This window comes from Poecilia latipinna, unplaced genomic scaffold (genome assembly GCF_001443285.1).
Source record: "Poecilia latipinna isolate Pla-1442-1.1 unplaced genomic scaffold, P_latipinna-1.0 Scaffold635, whole genome shotgun sequence".
In the NCBI taxonomy this organism is placed as follows: domain Eukaryota; kingdom Metazoa; phylum Chordata; class Actinopteri; order Cyprinodontiformes; family Poeciliidae; genus Poecilia; species Poecilia latipinna.
In genome coordinates, this window is record NW_015113251.1 from 164,492 (window position 1) to 190,331 (window position 25,840).

The 25,840-nt window shown below is 37.8% G+C and overlaps 3 protein-coding genes across 6 annotated transcripts; 2 read left to right on the forward strand and 1 right to left on the reverse strand.

Moving 5' to 3' along the window:
- The first annotated feature begins 6,562 nt into the window (after positions 1–6,562).
- klf11b (Kruppel like factor 11b) lies at positions 6,563–11,434 on the forward strand. Its single transcript, XM_015043466.1, has 4 exons — positions 6,563–6,751; positions 7,468–7,764; positions 9,069–10,002; positions 10,604–11,434. The coding sequence occupies exons 1-4, from the start codon at positions 6,737–6,739 to the stop codon at positions 10,903–10,905; spliced, it is 1,548 nt and encodes a 515-aa protein (XP_014898952.1). The 5' UTR covers positions 6,563–6,736; the 3' UTR covers positions 10,906–11,434.
- A 2,191-nt stretch (positions 11,435–13,625) lies between these two features.
- dnaaf2 (dynein axonemal assembly factor 2) lies at positions 13,626–16,665 on the forward strand. Its single transcript, XM_015043467.1, has 2 exons — positions 13,626–15,522; positions 16,152–16,665. Exons 1-2 carry the CDS (start codon positions 13,873–13,875, stop codon positions 16,515–16,517), a joined length of 2,016 nt encoding a protein of 671 aa, XP_014898953.1. The 5' UTR covers positions 13,626–13,872; the 3' UTR covers positions 16,518–16,665.
- Positions 16,666–17,948: 1,283 nt separating this feature from the next.
- Positions 17,949–24,072, reverse strand: lrr1 (leucine rich repeat protein 1). Of its 4 annotated transcripts, none has more exons than XM_015043472.1 (6): positions 23,861–24,072; positions 23,532–23,726; positions 22,450–22,548; positions 21,174–21,426; positions 19,810–20,284; positions 17,949–18,975 (listed from the first exon to the last, which is right to left on the reverse strand). In XM_015043472.1, the coding sequence occupies exons 2-6, from the start codon at positions 23,712–23,714 to the stop codon at positions 18,720–18,722; spliced, it is 1,266 nt and encodes a 421-aa protein (XP_014898958.1). In that variant the 5' UTR covers positions 23,715–23,726; positions 23,861–24,072; the 3' UTR covers positions 17,949–18,719. The 4 variants fall into 4 exon arrangements, with proteins under 4 accessions (XP_014898958.1, XP_014898954.1, XP_014898957.1 ...); XM_015043468.1 differs by having other exon boundaries at positions 23,532–23,773; XM_015043471.1 differs by having other exon boundaries at positions 23,854–24,072.
- Between the last annotated feature and the right edge of the window lie 1,768 nt (positions 24,073–25,840).

Sequence of the window (25,840 nt, forward strand, 5' to 3'; positions counted from 1 at the left end):
TAAGATTTTAGGATTTTTATGAGTATATGCAACAATCAAGTATTTGAAAATTATGACATTATAATAATTTTTGGGGGAACGAGAAGGAATTATTGACCAATGGATGCATTAAACCTACCACCATTAGTTCTTTATGTAAAGAACTATTAATATACTGTCATTTGTATTAGTGAAATATTTTTTCTTTAGTGAATAGGGCATCTAAACAGTTTCTATCCTTGTAAATCCAGCCCTGATTGGACTGATATAATTTTTGTTATAATTAAAAAGCCAATCTTTTCCTACAGCTATTGACCCACCGTTAACGAGGTTTATTAGTTCACTACATGTTGACGACCCATTTCCATTTCTCCACAGATTTAGGTGACCAGACGGGTTAACCACCATCAGACCGCCTCCTGGGAAGCTCATGCAGGGCGCGCTCAAAACCTGCCTCCTGCATCTCCTGTTGACAAGACAACAGACTCACAGTCCACGCTCTCATGGCAACAGATTGTTTTCACTATCCGACCAATCAGAAGCTGCAGACTTGAAGAGAAATCCCTGTCGTCTCTCCATTTGGGTGTGTAGGAGGAGAGGGGGTGGAATCACGTGTGGCGTGGTGCACAAAGCATCCTTCAGCAAAGTGCTGGACATATGAGAAGACTTGCACATGATGTGAAATTATAAAATTATGAATCAAAATAGCTTTTCAGTGGAAAAATAGCTCAATCTTGCTGCTGTATACGCAGGACATCACGTTGGTTGCTATCAAGCTTGACTAATACTGATACTAAGAGGTCTACTTTTTCCAGAAATGTTGTTGATTGGCACTAACAGAAACATTTAATACACATCTCCCCTCCAAAATCATAACTGAATTTCACTTTGTAATTGCAAGAAAATAAAGCAAGATTATTATTTTAATTCTTAAGCAACACAAGAACTATACAGTTTGAAAATGCAGTAAAAAAAAAACATAAGTTCGAGTTTAACATTTAAGTTTTCAACCATAATGAAACTGGTTATATTTGGAGGAAGCTTGGAAGCCTGATAAAATCATTATTCCTGTAAAGTGCAGTGGTGGCAGCATCATGCTGTCTTGGTGTTTTGCTTTAGGAGGAACTGGTGCACTTCACAAAATAAATGGCATCATAAGGAAATAATGAAGCAAGATAAGCAATAAGTCAAACAGGAAGGTTAAAGCTGGAGCTCTAAAGCCCTAAACATACCACCAACTTAGTAACATGTGCACAAAGCACAGGCTACTGTACTCAGTACAGTAGAAAGTTTCAGGGCAGAGCTAAAAAGTGTGCACACAAGCAGGACGACGTAAAAAATCCAACCAGTTCTGTCAGGAGAAATGGGCCAAACTTCCAGCAAACTGTTGTGAGCTTTCTAAGAAAACCTGAACTGTTTGTCCAAAGTCATTCAGCTTACAGGCAATTTAGTTTGTAAACTAGTCTAGACATTCAGCAAACTGAAATAAATGAGCTCTATAATGTGAGAGGGAGAATAAAGGATCATTATGCAGTGTATGTAAATATTTGGTTCAACTGCATTTAGACAAATATTCAAGGATCTCTCTGTACAAACAAAAACATATCTGGATGTCACCATATGTTGCCCCCAAAAACTGTATAAATCATTAAGAATCAATGGTGGCTTGGGAGATTAAGTTATTAAAGCCGTGTAGACATCCTGCATCCTGTCACGCAACTGTGCACCGATAACCAGCTGGATGCTTTCAGTCTCTGTTAGCATGCTGGACGCAGCATCTTTTTCCAAAACGGATTTAGTTTTACTCTTGGAAAACAAGGCAGTTTTCAGTCATTTCTTTATATTTCAGGAATAAATTCATAGACAGCAGTATAGCTTTAAAAATGTGTTAAAGCTCATGGTAGTTAAGCACACTTATTATTATATCAAGCTTAACTTAACCAAGTCTTTTATGTTTTCTTTTTATCAGTAATTTTACTGGACTGTTGCCAGTTAAGCTGTCACATTGTCTTGATTTTTTTAAACTGATGTTTAGCAAAATTATAATGATACAACAAACAAGGTCAGTGAGTTTTAAAAGCAATAATTTGATGCATAAGTTTGAAGTTCTTGTGTGTTTTTCTCTGATTCAATCAATTAATTATACATAAAGTCTCATATACATTGACACTAGTATTGTGTTTTTTAAAGTGGGATTTCACTATGGGGTGCTACGGCGGCCTCAGAAAGTTTAAGGGAAGTTGAGAAAAACATGCAAAAATAAAAAAAAATTCTAATAAATTTTTTATCATTATCATTTCATCAACTTACTGAAATGTTTTTTGCTCATTTTTCTGACTGGCTGATTAGCAAATTTATCAAGCTGCTTTCCCCAACCAGTGCAGTTTTTTGAGAAGTTTCTGACAAGAAAAGCAGTTAAAGAAAAACCTCCCTGTTACAGATAAAACCAAAATTTTTATTTAAATATTGTGAGTTTGGAAATGGTATCCCAGTCCAGAAGCTAATGCTATTGATGGTATGGAAAAGTTTGGAAACCTTTGGTGTAAATAATAAATACTGGCCACATGCATTTTGTAGCCTTTACAAGGGAATGAGCATTAATCTAGCAGGATAGTTGACCACTGGTAGAGTTCCTTTTATTGGTTTGTTTACTGGCATAGATGTTGCTTTTGTTACAGTAAACCGAAAGTTTAATGTCAGCCCGCTTTATCCATGATACACTACTAGTTCATATGTATGTCCATGGTGGAATAATGTTGTGCCTTTATTCCAACATGGACAAGCCAAATGTCTTCAAAAAGAAAGGTTTGATGGTGAGACGAGACAAAGATTGAGATGTTTGTTCATAGTGACAAGAAGAATGTTAGGAGGAGTCAAAGTGAACCAAGGAAACCATTGTCAAGCATTACTCAAATACAGACAAGAACAAAAATGTTTTTAAAGGTGCATTTCAGGTGGATTAAACAATAAAAATTTCAAATTATTCACTGTTACCTCAATTTAACAGCTGTACGGTTGTTCATAGAAGGCACATCTAAATTGGTTTTGGAATAAATAAATTAATAAAAGTGAATATTAGGTCTTTGGAAAGTCCAGACATCATATGCAGTTAAAAATTGAAGAACTGTGCATAAAAGTTAGATTTGTGAAAGGCAAATCCACCAATTTCAATGATTCTGTGACAAAGAGTGGACAAATATCCAGACAGAAAGATGGCAGGAGGTTGTTGATGGTTACAAAAACAGTGCGGTCATGGTGCACCAAATACCAAATACTTGTCTGGCTCTATATGTCTTCTATATAGACCCTGTTAATTAGGAAAAAAAATCTGGAATAAATCCAAACTTGTTCGCTTTCCAAAATCCATAAAGTTTCATGTTGGGTAATAATTAAATCCTTGAAGCAGAACAGTTCAAAAAGCTAAAATTATTACAAATCTGACCATGATAAGTGGGTGGAAACTTCTGAACAGAGCTGTAACCCAAATCAAAAGAAGCATGTATGCAAGCTGTTCTTTCCATGAACTTTGACCTTAATTGTAACAGAGGCTGCTTTCTCAATCATCTTATATGCTTCCAACACTTTATGTTTAATATCTGTGAAAAAAAAAAACATTGATATAGAATAAGGTCAGGCAGTAAGAACAAAATAAAAAGAACAATATGATGAACAATGACAGTGCAGAATTGACCATGATGACTCTTTCATTTTTTTAAACTGCATTACATTTTATCATAAATGTGCCTCATAATCTGTGAGGAAGATATCAGATAAAGTCCATGTATTGATCTTGTTGGAACAAGTGAAATGTGATGCTGAACATTTGTGCCTTTATGGTCACTGTTTGTCTGTCTGGACTCTGATATATTTAACCACTCACGTCCCACTGAGCCTTTTCTAGGTCCTGGAGTTCCTGAACTGGGGGTGTGGACCAGATGGGGGAGGTGTGCATGCAGAGGCCCACATTAGGGCCGGTGTAACCTTTCCTCCAGATTCCCCAGCTCGTCTAAATGGCCTGCCCCACTTATATGACAAACAGACTGCTGTACTCAGTCCCAACTTCTTGTCATTCCTCTGAGCTAACTGGTTTTCCCCGTAGCTCCTCCCTCAACTGCTCACTAACAGCTGGCACTGAAACCGTCCTCAATGCTAACTGAGGACATGCTTATGTGAGTCATACCTGGGTATGGCCTTCCTTCGCATCCGGGCGCTGCCAGGGCCGGGAAAACACACCTACTGAACTCCCCCTTTTTGCTGCAAGCAAACTGCTAACAAAACAACAGGTCAACAATAAGACAGACACGAGACCCAATCGGGTTTCTCTCTGAAAAATAATAAAAGCAGCACAAGTCTGCGCTCATAAAGTCCACACATGGGTTGTTGAGTTCTTTATGTTCAGATACAGATGTTATTTTCTGTAGTTACACATGAAGAGTTCATTTTGGGCGTATAAAGATTAATTTTCCACCAGTTTGGCATTTTAAGGAACATTTGTCCAGGGCCGGATTTACAGGCTTTTGGCTCCTGGGCTACAGCCAGTGTTGGGTCCTATTCACTACCAAAAAATGACTCTACTGATACAAATTACAATACATTAATAGGTAGTCCTCAATGAACTGGTACAAGGCATGTTTAATATGTTCCCTGAGCATCCTAAAAAAATTACAATATCTTCAGAATTTTGGGTTAATATCAATATCCGATGCTGTTATGGCTGATAAACGATATTTACCAATATTGTATATATTATATTTTAAATATTTATCTGCCATTTCTTTGTTGGATTGATATCTATACATTTAAAAAATGACTAATGTTGGCCGATACCGACATTAGTATCGATATATCATGCATATATCCTAATATTTTTGGATTTTGTATGTCTCTAATTCATCTGATATGGGCCAATGAGTTTATACAGTATAGCATACAATGCCAAGCGTGTTCATTAAAAAAAAAAAGTCTTTGGGGCCCCAAAAATTAGGGAAATTGGGATCCTGGGCTACTGCTGAAGTCTAACATATGACACACTATGTTTATCCACATGCAGTTATTGGTGCTTATGTGGGTTGGCCATGTGATTTATGTTTCAAACATCCATAAACTCTCCAACCCAGAATTGGGCCCATAATAAAAATGATCTGACATTAGGCCATAAAAACATTGAAATGCATCGTAACATCTACATAAAAGCTTTAATATTTTGGTATTATTTCACATACTTAAAAACAAGTAAATTACAGATAAAATAATGAAATATGAAATGTGATCATGCAAAATCATGAGACAGAAAGGGTAGATTGAAATAATAAATAGAGAAAAACATATACTGTATATGAATAATAGTATGCGATCCCATTACCCATGATAAAGTGTGATATTGAACACTATGTTATAGTTACACTAAAAGAACAAGACATGCAAAGGAATTACACTGAAGAAATTATTAAAAGAAAGAAAAGTTATAACAAGAAATTATTAAAATTATGACAAGAACGAGAAACAAAACACTAATTATGTTTTTATGTTTTCTGCAATATCATGCAATATCTGCAATATCATGCAGAAAACATAAAAGATATGTGTCTGCTCTGTCTTCTCAAACCCTCAGCATATTTATCCCATTTTTTATTATAACAGAAATTAAAAACAACATAAAATATTAAGACTTATACAGTTTGTAACGTACATGCTTCAACAATATCTCATTTGTGGTGGTGCAATTAACTGCAAACCAGCTGATTTCCTGCTTCCCGCTGTTAGAGAGCTGCGCAAACATCAAAACGAGTCAGAAACCCGCGCTTTGCTTGCTGTCAGTGTTGCGTTCAAGGGCAATTTGAAAGTTCAAGAATCTCTTTCATAACAACACTTTCAATAGAACTTTCGGTAACAAGGGAAAGTGATGCTCAAGTTATATGTGTTTTAAATATTTAATTAACCAAATTGCATGTATTTTTAAAAATTTCTTATTTACGTATGTACTCATTTATTTTGTCATTTAGTTATTTATTTATCTGTTGTCAATTTTGACAAAATTGCTAAGAAAATGTTGGCAGCTGGTGGCCAAATACAAGTTAGGTTGGTTTGGATAATTTGTTTTCCACATTCCTTATCCTAATCTTCCTTTTGAAATAAAATCATTATTTCAAAACCTATATTCTAAGTTACTCAGGTAATTTTTGACTGATAGTAAAAGTTGTTTTTCACCTTTACAGAATGAAAAATCATTAAGGGTGCGAATACTTCTTCACAGCTCTGAAAATAGTTCAGCTAAATTAATAAACTTCGCCTGACAACTAATCTGAATTCATTTCCAAATTTATTCCAACTATCCTCAAACACAGCATAGACCGAGCCGACCTTTCGCCCACTTCAGCGACTGCCAGTTCACTGGGTTCACCCTGACACTGCTGACTCTATGGCCACGCCTACCAACGGCCACGCACCCTATTTCCTCCAACCGTCCAGCGAGCACGCACTGTTCACGCGCTCTCTGCTCTCCCATTGGTCAGCGCGCCGCACTCGCTGTACGGCGATTGGCTGAGTGTTGCCACCCGTGAGTACGTGTTGTGAGTTTTGTTTTTCTGTCCCTACCCATGTTTTACACACACAGCTCAGCTGAGAGGAAAAAAAGAGAGACGATCTGAAGTCCATCCTGGACCAGGCTGAAGCTCCCTTTGTTCCACACTGGCTTCAACAAAATTAACGGGACATTTTTTCTCTGTTTGCTTCAGAGGCGTCAGGAAATATTAATGACATGGACTTACAGGAGGTGAGTTGATTTAAAAAATCTTTGTTTGTTTTGTTTTCCAAACAGTCACATAATGTTCTCTTGCTTACTCCCTGCTATTAAACCCTTGTCAGGAGCTAATTTACACACATTGTCAAAGTTTTTAATTATATATTTTATACTGATCATACTTGAACTATGTATTTATTTAAGGAACTTTTTTTCAGTCTTTAATACAAAATGTATTATTGTATAATTAAAAAAATATATATACATATATATATATATATATATATATATATATATATATATATATATATATATATATATATATCTAGAAGGCAGTCTGATCAAAGTGGTTGGTGACTCAGTAAAATAATTTGTTTTTTGATACATGATAAGACAAAGTTGTTTCATTGCCAAGACTACTTCCTGATGCGAACCGCTTTATGGGGATTTCACATGGCTGATCTGGCAGCACGTCACTGTTGGGTCTATATTTGGGAAGGGGAGGCGTTCTGGCTTCAATCCAGAGGGAGTGCATGCAGGATTAGGGTGTAGTCACCAACAACCCCCCTCTCTCCCACAGTGGTAGCATCATCCAGTTTGGCCGGGAAATTCAGCCACACTGAGCAGATGCAGCTGCTGTATTTTACAGTACAAGACTCAGTTTCCTTTAGTCAGTCATAACTGATTAAACTCAACCACCACGGCATATTAGGGTTAAAAACACAGCTTTGTTTCTTTGTTCCTCCAAGGCTGTACATATGGATCAGTGTGGGCCGTGCCTGAAGAGAAGAAGGCACGACAGCGAACAATCTGTCTCCAGTGGAACCAGCAGCTGTTCTTCTGCTTTGGAGTACACTGATCTGGAGGCGGCTGAAGCTCTGGTGTGTATGAGCTCCTGGGGTCAACCTGTGTTTCTCGGTGGCGGCAGCAACAAGCTGAACACCTGCAAGCCCCGGCCCCTCACTCCTGCTTCTGATTCCTGTGACTCCCTCCTGCCGCTGGAGCTCCAGGAGTCCCCAAGGGACTTTGTGTCCCTCTCCTCTCTGGTAAGAGCTTGTCAAACAGTGCGATGCAAACCTATAAAATCAGAGTTTATAGTTCAGCTGCATCAGTTATGCACCTGTATATTTTATGTGATACTTAGTGTTGCAAAAAAAGTACAAGTTGTTTTTTGTCATGCTTAGGCAACTTGAAAAGTACAAGAAATAGTTTACAAACACATATTTTATTTATGAAGTTCAAGAAAAAAACTTAAAATAGAGGTGGGCAATATGTACTTAAAGTTTTATTGCAATATTTTGTGGTACTATTTTGATATTGATAAAAGTGACAGTAAGAACTATTTATAACTTCTTTTTGAGGTAATTGTATGGCAATCAAAGACCCACAAACACAAATAGTACTGTTGAAAAACATTCCCATTTGTAATACTCTTCTTCAGGACAAAAAAGTGTGATTTGTACTTTTCAAATGTATCGGTATTCACTGATACGCATATTTAACAAACAGTATAGAAACTGACAATAGTTTAGGTTTTTTTAAACATCATTAATTGGAATTTATTGTGAAAACCATAAATCAAAATTCTTATCATGACAAAAATGTATCACAATAAATGATAAACAATACAATAAATGGCTAGTCCTATTTCCAAACCATCCAGGGAAATTGTTCTTGAAGTAAGAACTCTAGAAACACTTACATTGGACCTGCCTGACAACAGTAAATTGGCTACCAAGTCTCTGTTCTTTCCACATTTTGGGACTCCAGTTAATGATGGTGGTGGAAAAAAATACTGTGCAGTGGTGAACCCTCCCAGGACTGGTCGGCCTACCAAAATTACAACTCATCCAGGGTAGTACTCATGATTTAATAACAAAATTAAACCCATGGGAGAGTTCTAAGAACACAAAGGCTCTCTCACGTTTTTTCAGAAAACCTCCTTTTTGGGAAAATACTCTGTGCAATTCCAGGTGGAAGGTGAAAACTAGATCTGTTTAGAAAATCATCATTCATACTCTGGATTCACCACATGGTATTGGTAGTATGATGTCTTGGGCTGTTTTGTTGCTTCATGACTGTGAAACTATAAATCTTCATCCAAACTTGGGTTAAGCAGCAAGAAAATTACCCAGCAAGTCCATGTCTGAGTGGTTAAAAAGAATAAAAATGAAGTTTTAGACTGGCCTAGTCAAAATCATCTCCTTTAATTGGCGTAGGATTAGCTTAAATAGGGTCTTCAAACTCTAAACACATTTAGTTTGGCTATCTTTGTCTAATACAATTGATTTCACTGGACTGTTTCTGTAAAGTGTTTTTATAGCATTAATCCTTCCTCATTTCTTTCCAGTGTATGACACCTCCCCACAGCCCCAGCTTTGTTGAGACCTCTTCAAGTGGCTCGGTCCAGTCTTCCCCGACACCCACTGTGTCCACGGCATTCTCTGGACCTGAGCTCCATCAACCCAACCTGGCCCACACTCCTGAAAGGACCCTGTCCCTGCCTGCTCCGCCACACCCCTGCAGAGCCATGGCGACCAGCGTCATCAGGCACACTGCGGATAGAGACCTGTGCCAGCAGCACCACATTCCAGTCACCTCCATTTCACAGAAAACTGCGAGCACAGTGACTGCAACAGGAACAATAGTGTGCATGCAGCAGCAACAGGAATGCATCACAAACACACCTCAGTCTCTTCCTGCAGTAGCAACACAGCACCCTGTCAGTCCCTCTAAACCTTCCTTGGACATTATCGCCATCTCCACAGTCAACACCCAACCACAAAGCCCACCCACAGGCTCCCCACCCACCCTCTCTCCTACTTCAGTGAGCAGTCCACAAATCATCTGCCAGATGTTCCCCATCTGCAGCCAATCGGGAATAATCTCAGCGTTCATCCCCAGTCCAGGTCAGACCTCCGGTACAGGAATTCGGACTGCCACAACACCCATCCTCCCCCATCCCGCGTCAGCCAACAGTCCCTCCCTCCAGCAGCCCCTTATTGTGGGCTCAGCAGTGCCACAGGCCACGGTAATGCTGGTCCTCCCTCATTCCTCAGTCCCCCAGGCCCCTCAGGGCCAACAGACTGTCATGACCCTGGGCAACACCAAACTGCTACCTCTAGCCCCAGCCCCCGTCTACATGCCGGCTGGGCCCTGCAGCAACACGGCAGCCACAAAAATTGACTTTTCTCGCAGGAGAAACTACATCTGCAGTTTTACAGGTTGCAGAAAAACTTACTTCAAGAGCTCACACCTCAAGGCTCATTTACGAACACACACAGGTGAGGCCCTTTCTTGATTGGTGGTTGGCACAAGCTGCGTTTCCATTACAAATGTGCGCAAAACTTTGTTGATATTCCAGCAAAGTTGAAAAAACACAATTTCTCAATTGTGGTTTTTCCATTAAATAAGAAACGCAATTGATATAACACGTGAATAAGTTTGTTCCCCCTATAAGTTGTTTAAAAATATACCAGGCCATCTTCCTCCTGCCACTTCCTGTTGTCTTCTTTGTCTTTTCCGCCAGTAGTAACATCTGGTTATTGATCTCATGACTAGTGTGATGTGGAAAAAAAAGTGTCTCCTTTTGTTTTCGATACAGCCAAAACACCACCTAACTCTAATGCTAAAGGTTTTTTTTATTTATTGAAAAACATGATTTTTTTTATTATTATTGGCTTTTTTCAATTAAGCAAGTTTATTTTTAGAATTCCAACCTGCGCAATTTTATTATTCATGGAAACATAGCTTGTGTGTCTGGGTATTTCATAGAGAAACAAGATTGAGATCATTGCTCTATATGAGAATTGACGTATTGAGTTTTGATGACAACATTGTGACTCATTTGTTTTTCCTGTCTGTCCTTCTGTTTCCCTCCCGAAGGTGAGAAACCATTCAGCTGCAGCTGGGACGGGTGTGATAAGAGGTTCGCCCGCTCCGATGAGTTGTCTCGTCACCGGCGCACGCACACCGGCGAAAAGAAATTCGTCTGTCCGGTGTGCGATCGGCGATTCATGCGCAGCGACCACCTGACCAAACATGCTCGCCGTCACATGACCACAAAGAAGATCCCCACCTGGCAGGCGGATGTTCGCAATCTGAGCAAAATGGCTGCAGACAAAACTCCTCCCCCTAAGGCTGCCATTGGCACGCTGAGCATGCTAGTACCTGCCAGCTCCAAGTAGACGCTGAACAAATGCCATCTTTCTCAGTCTGTGCATACATTGGTATGTGGATGCTCTCATTGGAAACAAGTAATGAAAGCCAAGTAATATTTTCATTTCAAAGTATTAAATTGAATCATGAGCCATTCCGCCTTTTTGAGGTCAACAACAGGCGAGTTGACAAATTAGTTCAATATTCTTTCATGTCTAAGATTTCAAAAAAATTCAATTTTTATACCCTAGTCCAGAAGGTACTGTTTGGTTTCCTCTTGTCTTTCTAGTCAGTTTTAGTATTTTGTTATCAAATTAGCAAAATTAGGCCTATAATTAGGCATAGCTCTGACCACTAGGTGGCAGAAAAGTGCTTCTAGTAAGATCCTCAGTATGTGTGAAATATGCATCAACTGGCATTAGTGGGATTGGAAATGGTTTGAGGCCAAAACACAAAAGTAATCTGCGTGGAATTAAGTTTGTTTTTTTTGTTACAAGTTAGCATTATTTCTACCCACAGATATTTACTTCCACATCTCACCAAAATGGCTAATCCAGAGAAACATGATTACATGCTGATGCATGTCTAAAACATCTACTTCAACTGGCTGACCCATACCATATATGGGCATGGATGTCACAGGATGAGGCACATACTCTAAAACACTCACCCTTACCATATATGGGCAGTGATGTCACAGGGTGAATCATGTCAGAATATGAGAAAAAGGTTTCTGTCGGATAGTTTTTGACTACAAAATTGGGAAAAATGGCTTTATTTCAATTGAATATTTTGTATTTTAAAATACTTTTTAAAATTATTGCTGGTTTCTAATAAGAAAATCAATTTACCTAAAAAAAAAATATGCATGGACCTTTCTCACTCCTGAGACACCAGAGGGACAAAGTGAGCAGCAAACATGGCTGCTTACGTTTTACCTAAAAAAGACTGAACATGCACTGGACTCTTCCTTCTCTACTGCTCATTTTGTACATGGATTTTCTCTAAAAGATAGTTTACTTTTTTTTTATTATTGATAATTTGTATGCATCCTTGCCAAAGCTTTTGTATTGACTCAGTTGTTGACGTTTCATTTTGTCCACCTCTCCTTCAAGACATTATCTTTGTCATAATACTGATGACAGTGTGAATGTATTGAGTATAAAATGCATTTTTTTTTCTTAGAGGGGTAAAACATGACAAAAAGTGTACATTTTAAAGCTAATCATGAGTACTTTGATTCTACGTCAAATATATCTGCCCACCTAACTTTTCATATTATTTAATATCATGTTTGTAATTAAAAAAAACACCTAAATGACCTTTATTTTTGTGTTATTTCTGAGTGGAAACGAGGCGTAGTCAGCAGTGTTTTCCAGCCGAATGATTCAGAAACAGACTGAGTGGTGTCAGCCCACATCCTCCGTGTGTCACACTACCTCCTTCTTCACCACGGCCTTCTTTGGTCAGCTGAGCCTCACTCATGTTCTTCCAAATGAGCTTACTACCCCGTGGGTAGCTTCCTGTTGGCCTAAACTGATTTCTGTGTGAGTGTGTTATAAAAGCTCTGCAAGCAGTTCTGTCAGGAACATTGTGTTCTCCTGATTATCTCCGGGCCAGAATGGTTGAGTCAGAAGCAACTGGCGAAGAAGTTTGCTTTTTATTAACCAATCTTTTGGGACTTTTTAGTTCAGTCTGGAGAAAAGAAGGAGATGAAGCTGTTATTTGAGTTTAAAACACTCAAACTTTATTAAATTGAGACATTTTTTCATATTTTAGCCACACAACCGGTAGAATTTAAACACTATCCTTTCATGAGACTTTATAATTATAAACGTGATGGAAAAAATATTAAGTATTGACAGATTTTTTTCACATTTTTTTATGACTGCTATTATAAGGAACATACAATCACACAATGTGTAACTTTTTAACCCGTGACACCAGTTTGTTTCGAGGAAAAGAACATTTTATTTTTCTGGACCTTTTGGCATTCCGTATTGATTCTGATCAAAAAAGTAATTTTAAGTACTGCTTAATGAAAGAACCAAAAAGTAAGGAAAACAGACCACTCAATTCATTTTAAAAGGCAGATGTAAGAGTTGGAAAAAAAAAATGAATTAGTTTCACTTAAATACACAAGCTGGTCAAATTTGATTCCGTTTTAATAAACACAGCTAAAATTATGCAAAAAGAAAGTTAAAAACACACCAAACAAACGTTCCCAGGGTCTCAGTAGGGATAAGATACAACAAAACTAGGATAGCTCCAGGTAAACGTCAGGTCTTCCTTTGTTTCCGTGTCTCTAACGCACATTTATCAGCAGTCGAACCACAACCATTAACAGCATCTTCCTCCAATCACATTCTGGGAAATATGGACTGCTGGGGGCGCGACCAATCAGCGCTCTTCCCGGCAACCCCGCCCACCTGCCTCACTGACCGACTTACTTACTGGCCGAATGCCACAAGAAGTGTGATCCTCAGCGACACCTGCTGCCCTGAGCAAGTCATCACTGTAGCTACAACCGAAAAAATGTAAGGGAAGACATGATTAATTAATTAATTAATAATAATAATAATAATAATAATAATAATAATAATAATAATAATAATAATAATAATAGACACATTTATATCTTTTTTTCCTCTAAGGCTTCAACTTTTTATTAACTGAAAAACAGCATATTTGAGATGAAAAAACGGACTTAAAGAACTGGCTAGTGTAGCTTTTAAGACCTGCTTCAACTAAAAATGCCACGTGCAATATGGCGGCGACGTTGACGTACGACCCGGACGTTCTTTGCCCTCCCTTCGCCTCTGTGTTACCATGGTGACATCAACAACACTAACGCCCACTTTCTAAGGACTTCTACTGGGCCTGAAACGACAGCAACTCGCTTTCATAGATTGTGTCAGTTTTTGTGTTTAAACTGAGGTAATTTTTTAGAACATTTAAAGTTTATTTCAACTGGTCTGTTTCTCGAAATATTCAAAATGGACATCGGCGATAAACTCAAAGAGCTAAATTTGTCGTCGGAGGAGATGGGCAGATTTACCAAAGCCTTCAAAGACTGTAAATTTAGGGAGATGTTCTGCGAATACGTCCAAGAACTATCTGAACCTGAAAACAGGAAAAAGTACGAAGAGGAAATCCGACAGTTGGAGCAGGAGAGAGGAAACAGTGTGGATTTCATCCAGCCGACACCGTTCAGGGTGATCAGAACGAGCGGAGCTGGAAAACAGAAATGCTTCATCAACATATGTGCCAATGATAAAATCCAAAAACCTGAAGTAAAGATTGGAGTGTCAGATGATGGCCGCAGGGGGCAGTATTGGACTCTGCCTTACAGTCTTTATCCTGGGAGGACAGAGAAAGACCCTAAAGGCAGCACATTCATGATCTATGATGTTATTTTCCACCCTGACACGCTGCACATGGCCTCTAAAAACAAACCATTCATGGATATGGTGAAAGACACAGCAATTGATGGAGTCCAAAAAGCTTATAAAGTCAAGCTAGACAAAAACAATGTGAGAGAAATGAAGACAAAATACAAAGGTACCCCTCAGACATGTATCATCCGAAGACCCATACCTGGATTCAATGCCGAGAACCTCAGTTCTCCCTTGCCATTGTTAGAGGTTCCTGAGCCCCGGATGAAGTCTGAAGAGTCGCCTCCATTAACAACCGGCGGAGATGTTCAGCAACAAAACCAATCGCAGAACAAGCAGGAGCCAGAAAAGCCAAAATACAGAGTAAAATATCGATCTAAGGTTGATTTACAGGACTTCAGATGTTCTAGAGACTCCGTCCAGAGCCCCAGGCCTAAGGAAATTGTGATTACTATTGATCTGCCTCTTCTGAAGTCAGTTAGAGACACAAACCTTGAAGTAATGGAGAAAACTCTGCTGCTAGAGTCCAAACAACCTGCCTACAGGCTACATCTGCCTTTAGCCTACCCTGTGGATGAAGACCAAGGAGAGGCCAAGTTCAACAAATACACAGGACAGCTCACCATCACCCTGCCGGTCCGTCCACCTGATGAATCTCTTCATCAATCTGTTGGATCTTGTCCTTTAGTGAGCGATTTTCAAGGAGAAGACGAGGTTGAAGAAGAGCAAGGGGAGAAAGGGATTTGTGAGAAGACCAAGCAAGAGGTTCAAAGAGATGAACAGAAAGAAAGAAATCAGGTCGAAAATGGTGATGAAGAACAGAAAAGTGGAGGAGAGGAGGACAAGTGTCAGGAAATAAAAAGAAACCATGAAAAAGAGGAGGAAAAGCCAAGAACAGAGCTCCAAAACTGGGATTTGGACAAACAGCAACAGAGATTACAAGTGAGCAAGGAAGAGAATGATGAGGAAGGTGGACTAATGACGATGAATGAAAACCAGAACCAAGATTCTGAGGAAGGATCATTTCTGGATAAATATTACTATCAGAAAGGAGACGATCCAGAAGTTTATTCACAGGAAACTTCAACTGCCTCTCCTGCAACGGAAAACCAGGATGCTTTAATGTCTGATGGACAGATTAGCTCCTCAGAAAAGGACAAAGAAGCTAAACTGACCTCAAGTCTGGAGTCTACGGCTAAAACAACAACTTCAGAACTGCAGGAGGCAAAAACTGCACAGGAAAATATGCAGGTAGGCACCATTTTTGGTCAACAATTCTCAGACGTAGTGCCACACTGACATTTTAAAACACTGTCAGAAGGTTTTCAGTTGGTTTGTAGTAGATGCTGCATTTTTGGTTGGAGCATGATGCTTAAGTTGGAAAAAGTAAGTTAAAATAAGTTGGAAAACATGAAGAAGTGTCACCAATTCTGTCTTTAAAAACCAATATGGCCACCTTCCATAGGAAAACTACTGCAGTAAAAACAGTACATGCATGTCAGGCAGCCATTATCACTTTTACAAAATTCAAAAAAATACATTGTTATTAACTTGCAATTAACCAGGCCACTAAACATATATGGTACTGTGAAAAATATATTTGCCCTCTTGCAGATTGTTTTTGATCGTCAAATATCATACAAAGTGTAGTTTTCAAATAATGATTTCCTTTATTAAGGGGGAAAAGTTACTATTTGAATCAAATTGAAATACTTTGGGGCAATTAATTTTCAAGAGAGTCTATAAAGTTTACACACTCACAAGAACTCAAAAAATATATATATTTATGAAATTATATCAAGACTCCATTTATGTAAAGTCAAGTAGGAGCATCAAAAAATAACGTCAACTTTGTTTCTCCTCTTCGTTTTTTGCATCAGGCTGAAGAAAATGCTTCACTCCAGCAACTTCCACCCATCGAGGAACCCCAGATTTCTCCTGAAGTGTCTTTCCCACCAACTGAGGCCGCTCAGAACCAGAGCAGAGTCATTACTTCAGGGGAGAAAATGGAGTCCCACCAGGTGTTTGCCGCAGATGCAGCAGAAAAAGGAAGAGAAACAGATGAAGATGACCTGCCAGCACATCAAGTTCTCCAAACATTGGAGCAAAACAACAAGCCAGCAGCAGACGCAGCAGCCTGGCCACTGAGGGAGATCGGTGCTGATGGAAAAGAGACGCTGATCACTGATCATTCCACATCTGCAGGTTTCAATTTCCAGAACAATTTTATTTACGAGCTGGACTGATAAGCTGTGTTTTTAAAAAGAATGATGACTTTTAATGGGGTTTTTTCCTATTATACTGTAGATGTTTTCAAAGATATGCAATTGTTCTGTGAGATTTTAATAGTTTTCTCCCAAAGTTAATAAACTAATACCAATTTAATAATAAATATTCATAAGAAACCCGTGTCTGAATATGTCAATTCTAAATGTTATTATTCTGTGAATAATAATTACGTGATCATAAAAACAACTGGAACACATCGTATCAAAAATCCTAACTTGCACATTTTATCTGTACAAAATTATTTCTTATTCACCAAAGAAGCTCAAGCTTGGAACAAATCACTGCTGCGATGCAGATTAAGTGACTTTGGTTGTCCTTGTGTGATTATTTAAAAACTTTACATCACATCATATTCCTGTTTGTATCGGTGGAGGTAGCTGATCCTGATAAAATTATATATAATTTAAATAAAAAATACTTTTTGAATCAGAGGCAAATTAAATGTAAATCATGTTAAGCAATTATTTTTACAAAGGATCTCCTCTAGAGGTCAGCATTTCAGCGGTTCTGAAGGAGCTTCTGACTTTGTTACAGTCTCATGTAACATGTGGTTGCCTGCAATGTCCCTGATTTTATGAGGATTCGTTTGTCACACAATAATCTCCAGATGTTCCAGAGTCGCCCCAAGAACAGAACCAGACAAACACACTGCTGTTTAGATACAGATGGTTTCCAGATACACCCCAAGTTGGGATGCAGCTACCACTAAATACAACTATGTCTTACTTGTTATGCATGTATAGATTGTCAGTTTTGTTTTCTTGGGAGTTTTCTCTTTCTGCAGGTGTAGAGGCAGACTCCCAGGGTGTGGATCTGGATTCTCTCTATGCTTCTTTACATTTTTTCCTCACATTTATTCTTCTTTTTCCTTCTGTTTATTACATTTGAAATAAACCAAAAGCAATTTCTAATAAAGTTCAATATGTGTCAAGTGAAGCATCATGGGAAAAGCTGTAATGCTCCACTTGAGAAATAAAATCTACTGGACCTCACTTTGACACTCAAACAATTCTGTCGGAGAGGATACGTAAAAAAAGTTATGTTGTTATAAATGTATATTTAAATGTTTATTTCTTAAATGTTTAGACATTTCTTCATTTTTGCATTAAAAAAAGAGACCTAAAACCCAAATTTTATTGATCATGAATGATTTATAAAATTAATAAAACAGGAAATCATCCCAGGGGGTGAATTCTTTTTTAGGCATTGTGTTCATCTTCTACTATTAGACAGGAAGTGCAGGAGAAAAGCATAAAAAGCTGAAAATAATTTATATAATGCAAGTTTATGGGACAAACTTTAGAGACCACTGAGTGACTGGTTTATCATAAAACTTAACATTTTTATTCCCACATAATTAAAATGTTAAAGAATAAGGCACGTACACATATAACAATGAATACTTTTATTCTTTATAAAAATCCATGGACTTTACAAGCTTAATCACTAGAGATGCACCAACAAATCATTCAAATACTGGAAGTGACCAATTTCCCCTTGTTGGGCAGGTCAAATATGGAAAAATATGAAACTTTTATCTAATTATTAAATGGATCAAAGCTAAGAAATTCCTCTGTTTTTCAGTCTTCACAACATAAACCAAAACATGAACTTTCAGGCACTTTTTGGGTTTGGTAAAAATCAGTAAAAGGTCAACACTCCATATATATATATATATATATAAAAAAAAACTGTAGAACATTTGTTTTCCTCCTTTATGTGTAATTGACCTAAAAAAATTATTTAAAAAAATCAATCAGGAAAAGCCTGACGAGTGCAGCTTTAATAATAGCCTCCTTGTTGGACCCTGATGTGCTGTGCTTATTTCTTTATTCCCCCGTCTCGCAGATGTAGTTCAGTAGAGGAACCTGAAGTCTGATATATGAGGAGGAGAGAAGGATAACGTTTGAGATTTTCACAGCAGTGCAGTAGAAATGCATTGTTTCTAATAGTCAACACTACTCTAATAAAACCGAGCATGTAGGTGTAAAACCAGCTGAATAAAGCGCTTTTAAAAACAAACAAAAGTCACCTAAAGCCATCGTCAGGAAGATTCTAGGCTGTAACTACCCCAGCTGCCTCCATTTATCCTCTAAAACAATGTAACAAGGTCTTTTGCAGAGTTTTGTAATGTTTTTGACCACTTAAGGTGTCTTTCCTCATCTCAGGCCTCGCTGAAGACAGCCGTCTAAAAACTCGGAGTAACAGGAGAGAGAGCAGAAGTGCTGCTGCACCGGTGCATCCGTGCCGCCCATGTCATCCACCAACACGACCGTGTGAGACACTTGGTGCAGGTTCATGCTCACTGCCGTCTTGATGTGGAAGCTGACACAGACGCGCCCGCACTCGCACGTCTTGGCCGCTTCGAGTTCTCCACACAAGTGGGCCGGGATGAGGTGAGGACCGTACGGGATTCTGGGAGGGGAATCAAACAGTCAAGCTTGTTTGTACAGTAAATCTCAGCAACAAGGCAGTTCAAAGTGCTTTACACCATAAAAACATAATACAGTAATTATGAGCAATAATTTGATTTTAAGGGATGGTATTATGTGTTTCCAGCCACATAGTATCATTTTAAAGTGAATAAAGTTACATTACCTTCAGTTAGTTTAAAAATGCTGTAAATGTAAAATATGACTTAAAAGAAAATTGATTTCGATATTTAATGTCTTGAAATTGGCCCTCTGTCTCTTTAAAAACTCCTGCTCTTTCTAAAACTTCACCTTCATGAAGCCATCACAACATGGCTCCTCTTTAACAAGGCTTCTACCAGCATTGCACTGAGAAGTAGCTCCTGTAATGAGCACAAACAGCGGTAAAACCAGCAGACCAAATGTGTTGGAGTTCCGTTTGGGTTGCTAGGTAACAGGCCGGGCTCTGCCAGGGTTGCTAGGTGATGGGCAGTGACTGCTCATTTGTGACATTAAATTTCTTTTTTTTTTTTAAATGGCTAATTTTCTAGGCACCAAAATACAAACTTATTGCCAAAATAACACCTGGGTGTTTTTTTTTTTTTTTTTTTTAAACACTTGGGCTGTTTTTAGAAGCAGATGAAACCAAAACGGAAGTAAAAAAAGTTAATTTTGTACCATAGATCCTCATTAAGTTTAGATACATGATATATTTTAAGGATGCGTGAACACCATGGTATATCCTGATCAACAGTGTTAAATGCTGCACTTAGAGGTCCAACAACTTAGGAACAACAGAGATGGAAGATCTAACAAAGCAACAGAGTTATAACCTCACCTGAGATCAGCTACAGCTCTGGAGGCAATCTCCTGTAGTGGAAGGGGGAAGGCGAGTTGCATGGTGTGGTCCAAAGGGTTGGGCTGGATAAACGGATTCCCAAACAGATCCAAGTTCTCCAGACTCAGCTTAAAGAAGTCTGCGGGCAGAACCGTCAGCTGGTTGTGAGCAGCGGACAGGAACCTCAGCTTCGAGAGCCGGCCGATTTGGAGTGGCAAACCCGCGAGTTTATTGTCGTCCAGCTTGAGGTTCATCAGTTCTCTGAGCTGACAGAACCGGGCGGGGAGGGACTGCAGCCGGTTCTGGCTGAGGTCCAGCACCTGGAGGGTCTGCTGCAGCGTGGACAAGCACAGGGCTTCGCTGAAGGCCTCCAGGTGGTTGTTGTGTAGGATGAGTTCAGAGAGGCAGCCGAGGTCACCGATGGTGGCGGGCAGCTTCTTGATGTGGTTGTTGCTCAGATCCAGCCTGCGGAGAGCTAAAGTCATATTCAATAAGTTAGAATATGCGTTCAGATGAAGCCTGTTTGTCAGATTAAAAGCACTTTTTGAAAACAACATTTAAGCAGGTATTAAATATACTTTTCATTAAGAGCAGACAGTAAAATTCAAGCACTTTTCATAGTAATTTTTCCAACACTACTCACTGCTTGAAGATAAAAAACAATACAGAAGTACTAAAAAATGACAACTTCAATTCACTATTATATAACATTATTTATTAGTATTATTGGTAACTTCTTGTGATAGTATTCTACATCTAACAGCAAGAAAAACTAAAATATAACTACATTTTATGTATTGTAAAATCTCACACACCTGACTGGTCTGAGAACAAAACATTAATTTAACAAAAATAATTATTTCAATAAAATTCAAAGTAAATTAACCTTCATTTCAATACACAGATCAATAAGTTATTTAGTCATTCTGATCAATAGATATTCAAAAAAATAAAATAAAAAATGTTCTTGCAAAGTTTTCTGTCATTTAACAAATAGTATTAATTTTAGTAATTCTAACTGACCTAAAGAAAAAAGTTTGATCTGATTTAACTTCAGACAGTGAGAAAAAAATATTTATGCGTCTTTTTATTATCTTTAAATATCTGGCTTCAACTATAAATAATGCTTTCCAAATTTAGGCATTTAGGTATTTGCATAATATTGAACATCCATATGAAAAGATGTTTTAAGACATATTCACTGAATACAGAGAAAGCTATAGTATTAAAAGTTTAATAGTTAGTTTTAATTAAGAAATTTGTCCACAACCAGTAAGTTAGTGGGTATTTGTGATCTTGATGTGGCCTGCAATGAAAACGATTTAAAACAAAAATGAGCTTCAGGTAACAAACGACAGATGCACCTTTGAGGGACAGCATGCGCATGTCCACCCGGGACAGTTTGCAGTAGGACACCTGCAGCTGCTCCAGAGAATACGGGAAGTTGGAGGTGAGTGGGTAATCCTTCTTGGACATGACTGACAGCTTTTTCTTCGGCTGCTCCACATCTCTGGCTCGAACCGGAGTAAGCGTGGACAGAGGAAGGCTGCTCGTGTCGCTCCCTCGGTCGGCCAAACGCGCTGCTGACAGGAAGTTTTTCAAACTGTTTGCATCGGCCTGAAATAAAATATGAACGAGGTACAGGTCTGTCAGGGTATGGGTCAGATGACACATAAAGTATTCTTGTGACGTTGGTTGTGTTTGACCGAATTCCTTAAAATGAGTGGCCTGATTTTGTTGGACAGTAATATCCTGACACAGTTCTTTTAAAATGAACCGTAGTAGCTCCATGCTGCTGGGGATAAAGTGGGGAAAGTATGGCAGAAGATCATTCTTACCATTTTTACTAAGTAAAGCATGATGGCGATTGTAGATAGGAAAAAAAAGACTAAATTTCCACCAAAAAAACTGATATTTTTAGATTAATCTAAGACATTTTCTAGAAAAAAGGACATTTCTGAGTTTGAAAAGTAACCTTTATATTTTGTTAGAAAAAACTAAAATTTTAAGATTAATCTCAGAAATTTTTGGGGAAAAAAAGTTTCAAAAGTAGAACATTTTTAACTTTTGAAATTCTGGAATTTTCAACTTTTTCTACAAATTTTCAGAGTTTTCTCTAAGCAAATCTTTCTAGAAAATTTGAAATAATTTAGAATATTTTCAGTCTTTTTAAACTCAATGCTGTTGGTTGATGTGTTTACAGACCAAAAATGGTAGCAAATTTTAGTTTGATGTCTTTAATAGTTTTGAATAAAAGTGAGACATTTTAGCTTGAGAGTGGATTAAGGGAAAGTAGGTCCACTCCTCTGCCATGATTGGTGCATCTGTCTCTCACCGGAAGCCAAATTTGTAATACTGATTATTTATCTGATTTGTTCTTTTTGAAGACATTTTATGCTGGACACTTGTGTTCATAATTTTTTGGGGGCTGAGTTGTTGCATGTTTTGACAATTAATCCCCCCTTGCTTTTGGATGCTCTGCACCTAGAAAGAAGTTTTGCTCTTTCTTTTTTTTTTTTACTTTTGGACAGTCGTTATGATGCATAGAAAATAAAAAAGCCCTATTCCAGGGGAAAAAAAACGAACAAAGAAAAGATTGCCCCAAGAAAGACTTTCTTCCTCAAGCTGTTAGTGTCATACCTTACTCAGACAAACATCAACAGCTGGTTCCTTTAGCCTCACAGTTGCTTTGCCCTCCTCTACAAACCAAGTGAAGAACTTCTCTATGTTGTTTCTCAGCTGAAAGAAAAATTGCAAAACATCCGTATGACGGACAACAAAGCAAAGCATCATAATTACATCACAGTGAATCACTCCTTGGCAGGTGTTGAACTTGCGTCACAAATAAATTAAGACATGTTTCGCCAATTTCAATCATCAGATTAGGGGTTTATGGAGCCATAGGTAAAGATTATATCATTTAAATCGTAGTTATAGAATTTTAAATATTAATAATTAATCAAGGGTGTAAAACATGTGGCCCAGGGGCCATTAGTGGACCTTGAAATGATTTTGATCTGCACCTCAAGCACATGGTCAAGAACAGTAAAAATGTGTCCAACGAAATGGAAAACAATAACAAACCACAACTGTATACACATAGGTTTGATAGTTTTACCTGACTTAAAACAGGAAACATTTTGTCTTATTTAATGTCAAATTGTGGTGAATAAACTCTTTTTTTAAATGCAATGTATGCAAATATTTGATTTCAATTGTAGAATATGCAACATTTTTCATTAGGAGAGAAAATAACCTTCCTATGATACAAAAAGCTTCAAAGTTAAAGTAACTGGAGGCTTTGGCTAAAAGAAGTGTGACTTTTAAAACAGTAACTGCACATTTATTGATACTCACATTGTACAAACAGTGTAGAAAACAGTAAATTTAATAATCTTGACAACAGGAACAGCTTCGGGAGATTTTAAACCTCAATTGGAATTTATCCTGACAATAATAAATCACAATTTTTATAAGAAATTTATCACGATAGATAAATGCAAATACGTACATACGAATATTTTTTACTGACTGACTTAAAACAGGAAAGGTTTTCTCATTTCATGTCAGATTGTGACAAACACAACCTGATTTCAACTGAAAATATGTGAAATGTTCCATTATGGGATGCTAGCGATACAAAAAAGCTGGAAAGTTTTAGCAATTGGAATCAGAGGACTGTCAGAACACTCTGTACCCTGCGAAAGGAACAAGTCACCGACCTTATATTTTGACCCAGTTCTGTCTTTGGCCGTGCAGATCATCATGTAGATGTTACTGCGCTGACTCGACTTGTCCAAATGCTTCCCGATGGAGACCACCGCTCTCACGCCCTTTCCCCTACTTTTCATCCCGAACGACGGGAGCATCCGGTTAACCACCTCCACATCGCACTGCAGCTTCATGGCTCCTGAAGGCTGAGGGCAGGCCGAGCATGGAGGGTTAGGCGCATACCAGAGGAAAACTTCCGCCAAAAAAAGAGAAAAAAATAATAAAATAAACAAAAAAGTAAAAGTCTAGCCGCGGACTCTGCTAACAACAAACCTCCGACCTGCTACGATGTCAACAGCTAGCAGCCTACTTCATCGAGGAGCAATGGAGAAAAGCTTCATCGGTGAGAAGATCGATCAGAAACTCCCGAACAGCTCCGGGTTGCCTGCTGACACCGAAAAGCTGTTTTAGGGTTCGGGATTGTTCTCGCCTGTCAGCTGGATAGCAGCAGTTTTAGCGTAATCCCGCGCGAGGGAAGTGACGTCAGAGAGGCTCGTTCAGTACGTAGGCTAGGCGCGTTACACAGGAACGCCACAAGAGGGCGACAGAGAGGCACCAGGAAGTTCTCGTTGCAAACACTTGGCTTGCTAATGTTTAAAAAAAATAAAATAAAATCTGAAAAGTGTGGCGTGGTTTTGTATTAAGCATATTTACTCCTATCACCCCAAAACAAAACAGAGTGCAACCAGTTACCTTCAGATGTGATGTGTTCCAGTGTAAACACAAGAACTTATAGGTTTGTTACCAACAAACAGCAATATTTTCCTAAACACCAATATAAAACCAAATGTCAGTTTCTCAAATTTTTTTAAAATACAGTTTTATTAGTTTAACCAACAGAAGAATATATAATTGTACATTATATTGTTACATCACATTGCATAAGAGGAGAAGAAAAAGAACAAAATAACAAAGGGGAAAAAGTTCTGCTGTACTATGCCATGTATTCATGTCATATTGTACACATATTTATAATGTCTGACAATAAGACACTCAGAGCTCGCAGATATATTGACAAAACAAAACATACAATGCAGGAGGAGGGTGTTCACTGGTTACTCTGATTTTACTCTTTATAGTTATGTGTTCCAATGAAATTTTTGTAGTTGTTTTATTTTATCTAGTTCTAACTCAGGGGTCTGCAACCTTCATAGTCAAAAGAGATATTTTTGTTCTTAGTTCAGCTAAATAAAATTCAATTTGACATAAAAAAATCGGTCACATATTTAAAATATCAACTATAGGAAATGTGTTATTTTCAACTGAAGCACCATAATATTTCTTTCTCTTTAGCCAAAAGGGGTTTGATGTGTTTTACTTCAGTAAGTGGGAAATTATGTAGAAAAAGCATATTTTTGAACATAATTACAAGAAAAATGTAAACAAATATTACTGGTACTTGCCATGCCATTTTATTGTGGAAAAGCTAAACTATTTGTAAAAATAGATATTTGTATTATCTATTTTTAAAAACAGTTGTTTACTCATCATGTTTAGCCAAAGTTACCAGTAGTCATTTGAAGATCCAAAGAGACACCTGCAGCAAGTACAGTTACGTTATAAAGTTTTTTGTGTGTTTTTGTTAAAAAAAAATAAAAACATCGGTAACACTTTATTTGAAGGGGGGTGAATAAGACTGACATGACACTTTCATAAAAACCTGTCATGAACATGAATAATCCTTCATGAATATTTATGACTGTTGTCATAAAGTGTCATTCAGTAAATAATGACACTTTTAATACAAAGTTGACATTATGCAAAATGTCTTTGTTATGACAACTTGACATTAACCAAGAAATCATTACTGTTATAAATTTGTTATAAAATTATTACTGATTGCACTTTAAAAATTAGGTAACTTTATGTTATTAAAGGTAAAGCTTAAACAGTAATGATTTCTTGGTTAATGCCAAGTTGTCATAATAAAGACATTTTGAATTATGTCAACTTTGTATTAAAAGTGTCATAATTTACCAAATGACGCTTTATGACAACAGTCATAAATATTCATGAAGGCTTATTCATGTTCATGACAGGTGTTATGTCATGTTTATGACGGTGTCATGACAATCTTATTCAACCCCCTTCAAATAAAGTGTTACCAAAACATCTAAGTTGCTTGAAATGTTTTAATGTTTTGTACGTTACTTTAGAGTTTTATGCGGGAAGCCTTGATTTCTGGCACAAGTTTTTAAACGCTCCACTCTTAATATGGAGGAGGCGTTGACGTGTCTTTTTTTTTTTTTTTTTTTTTTTT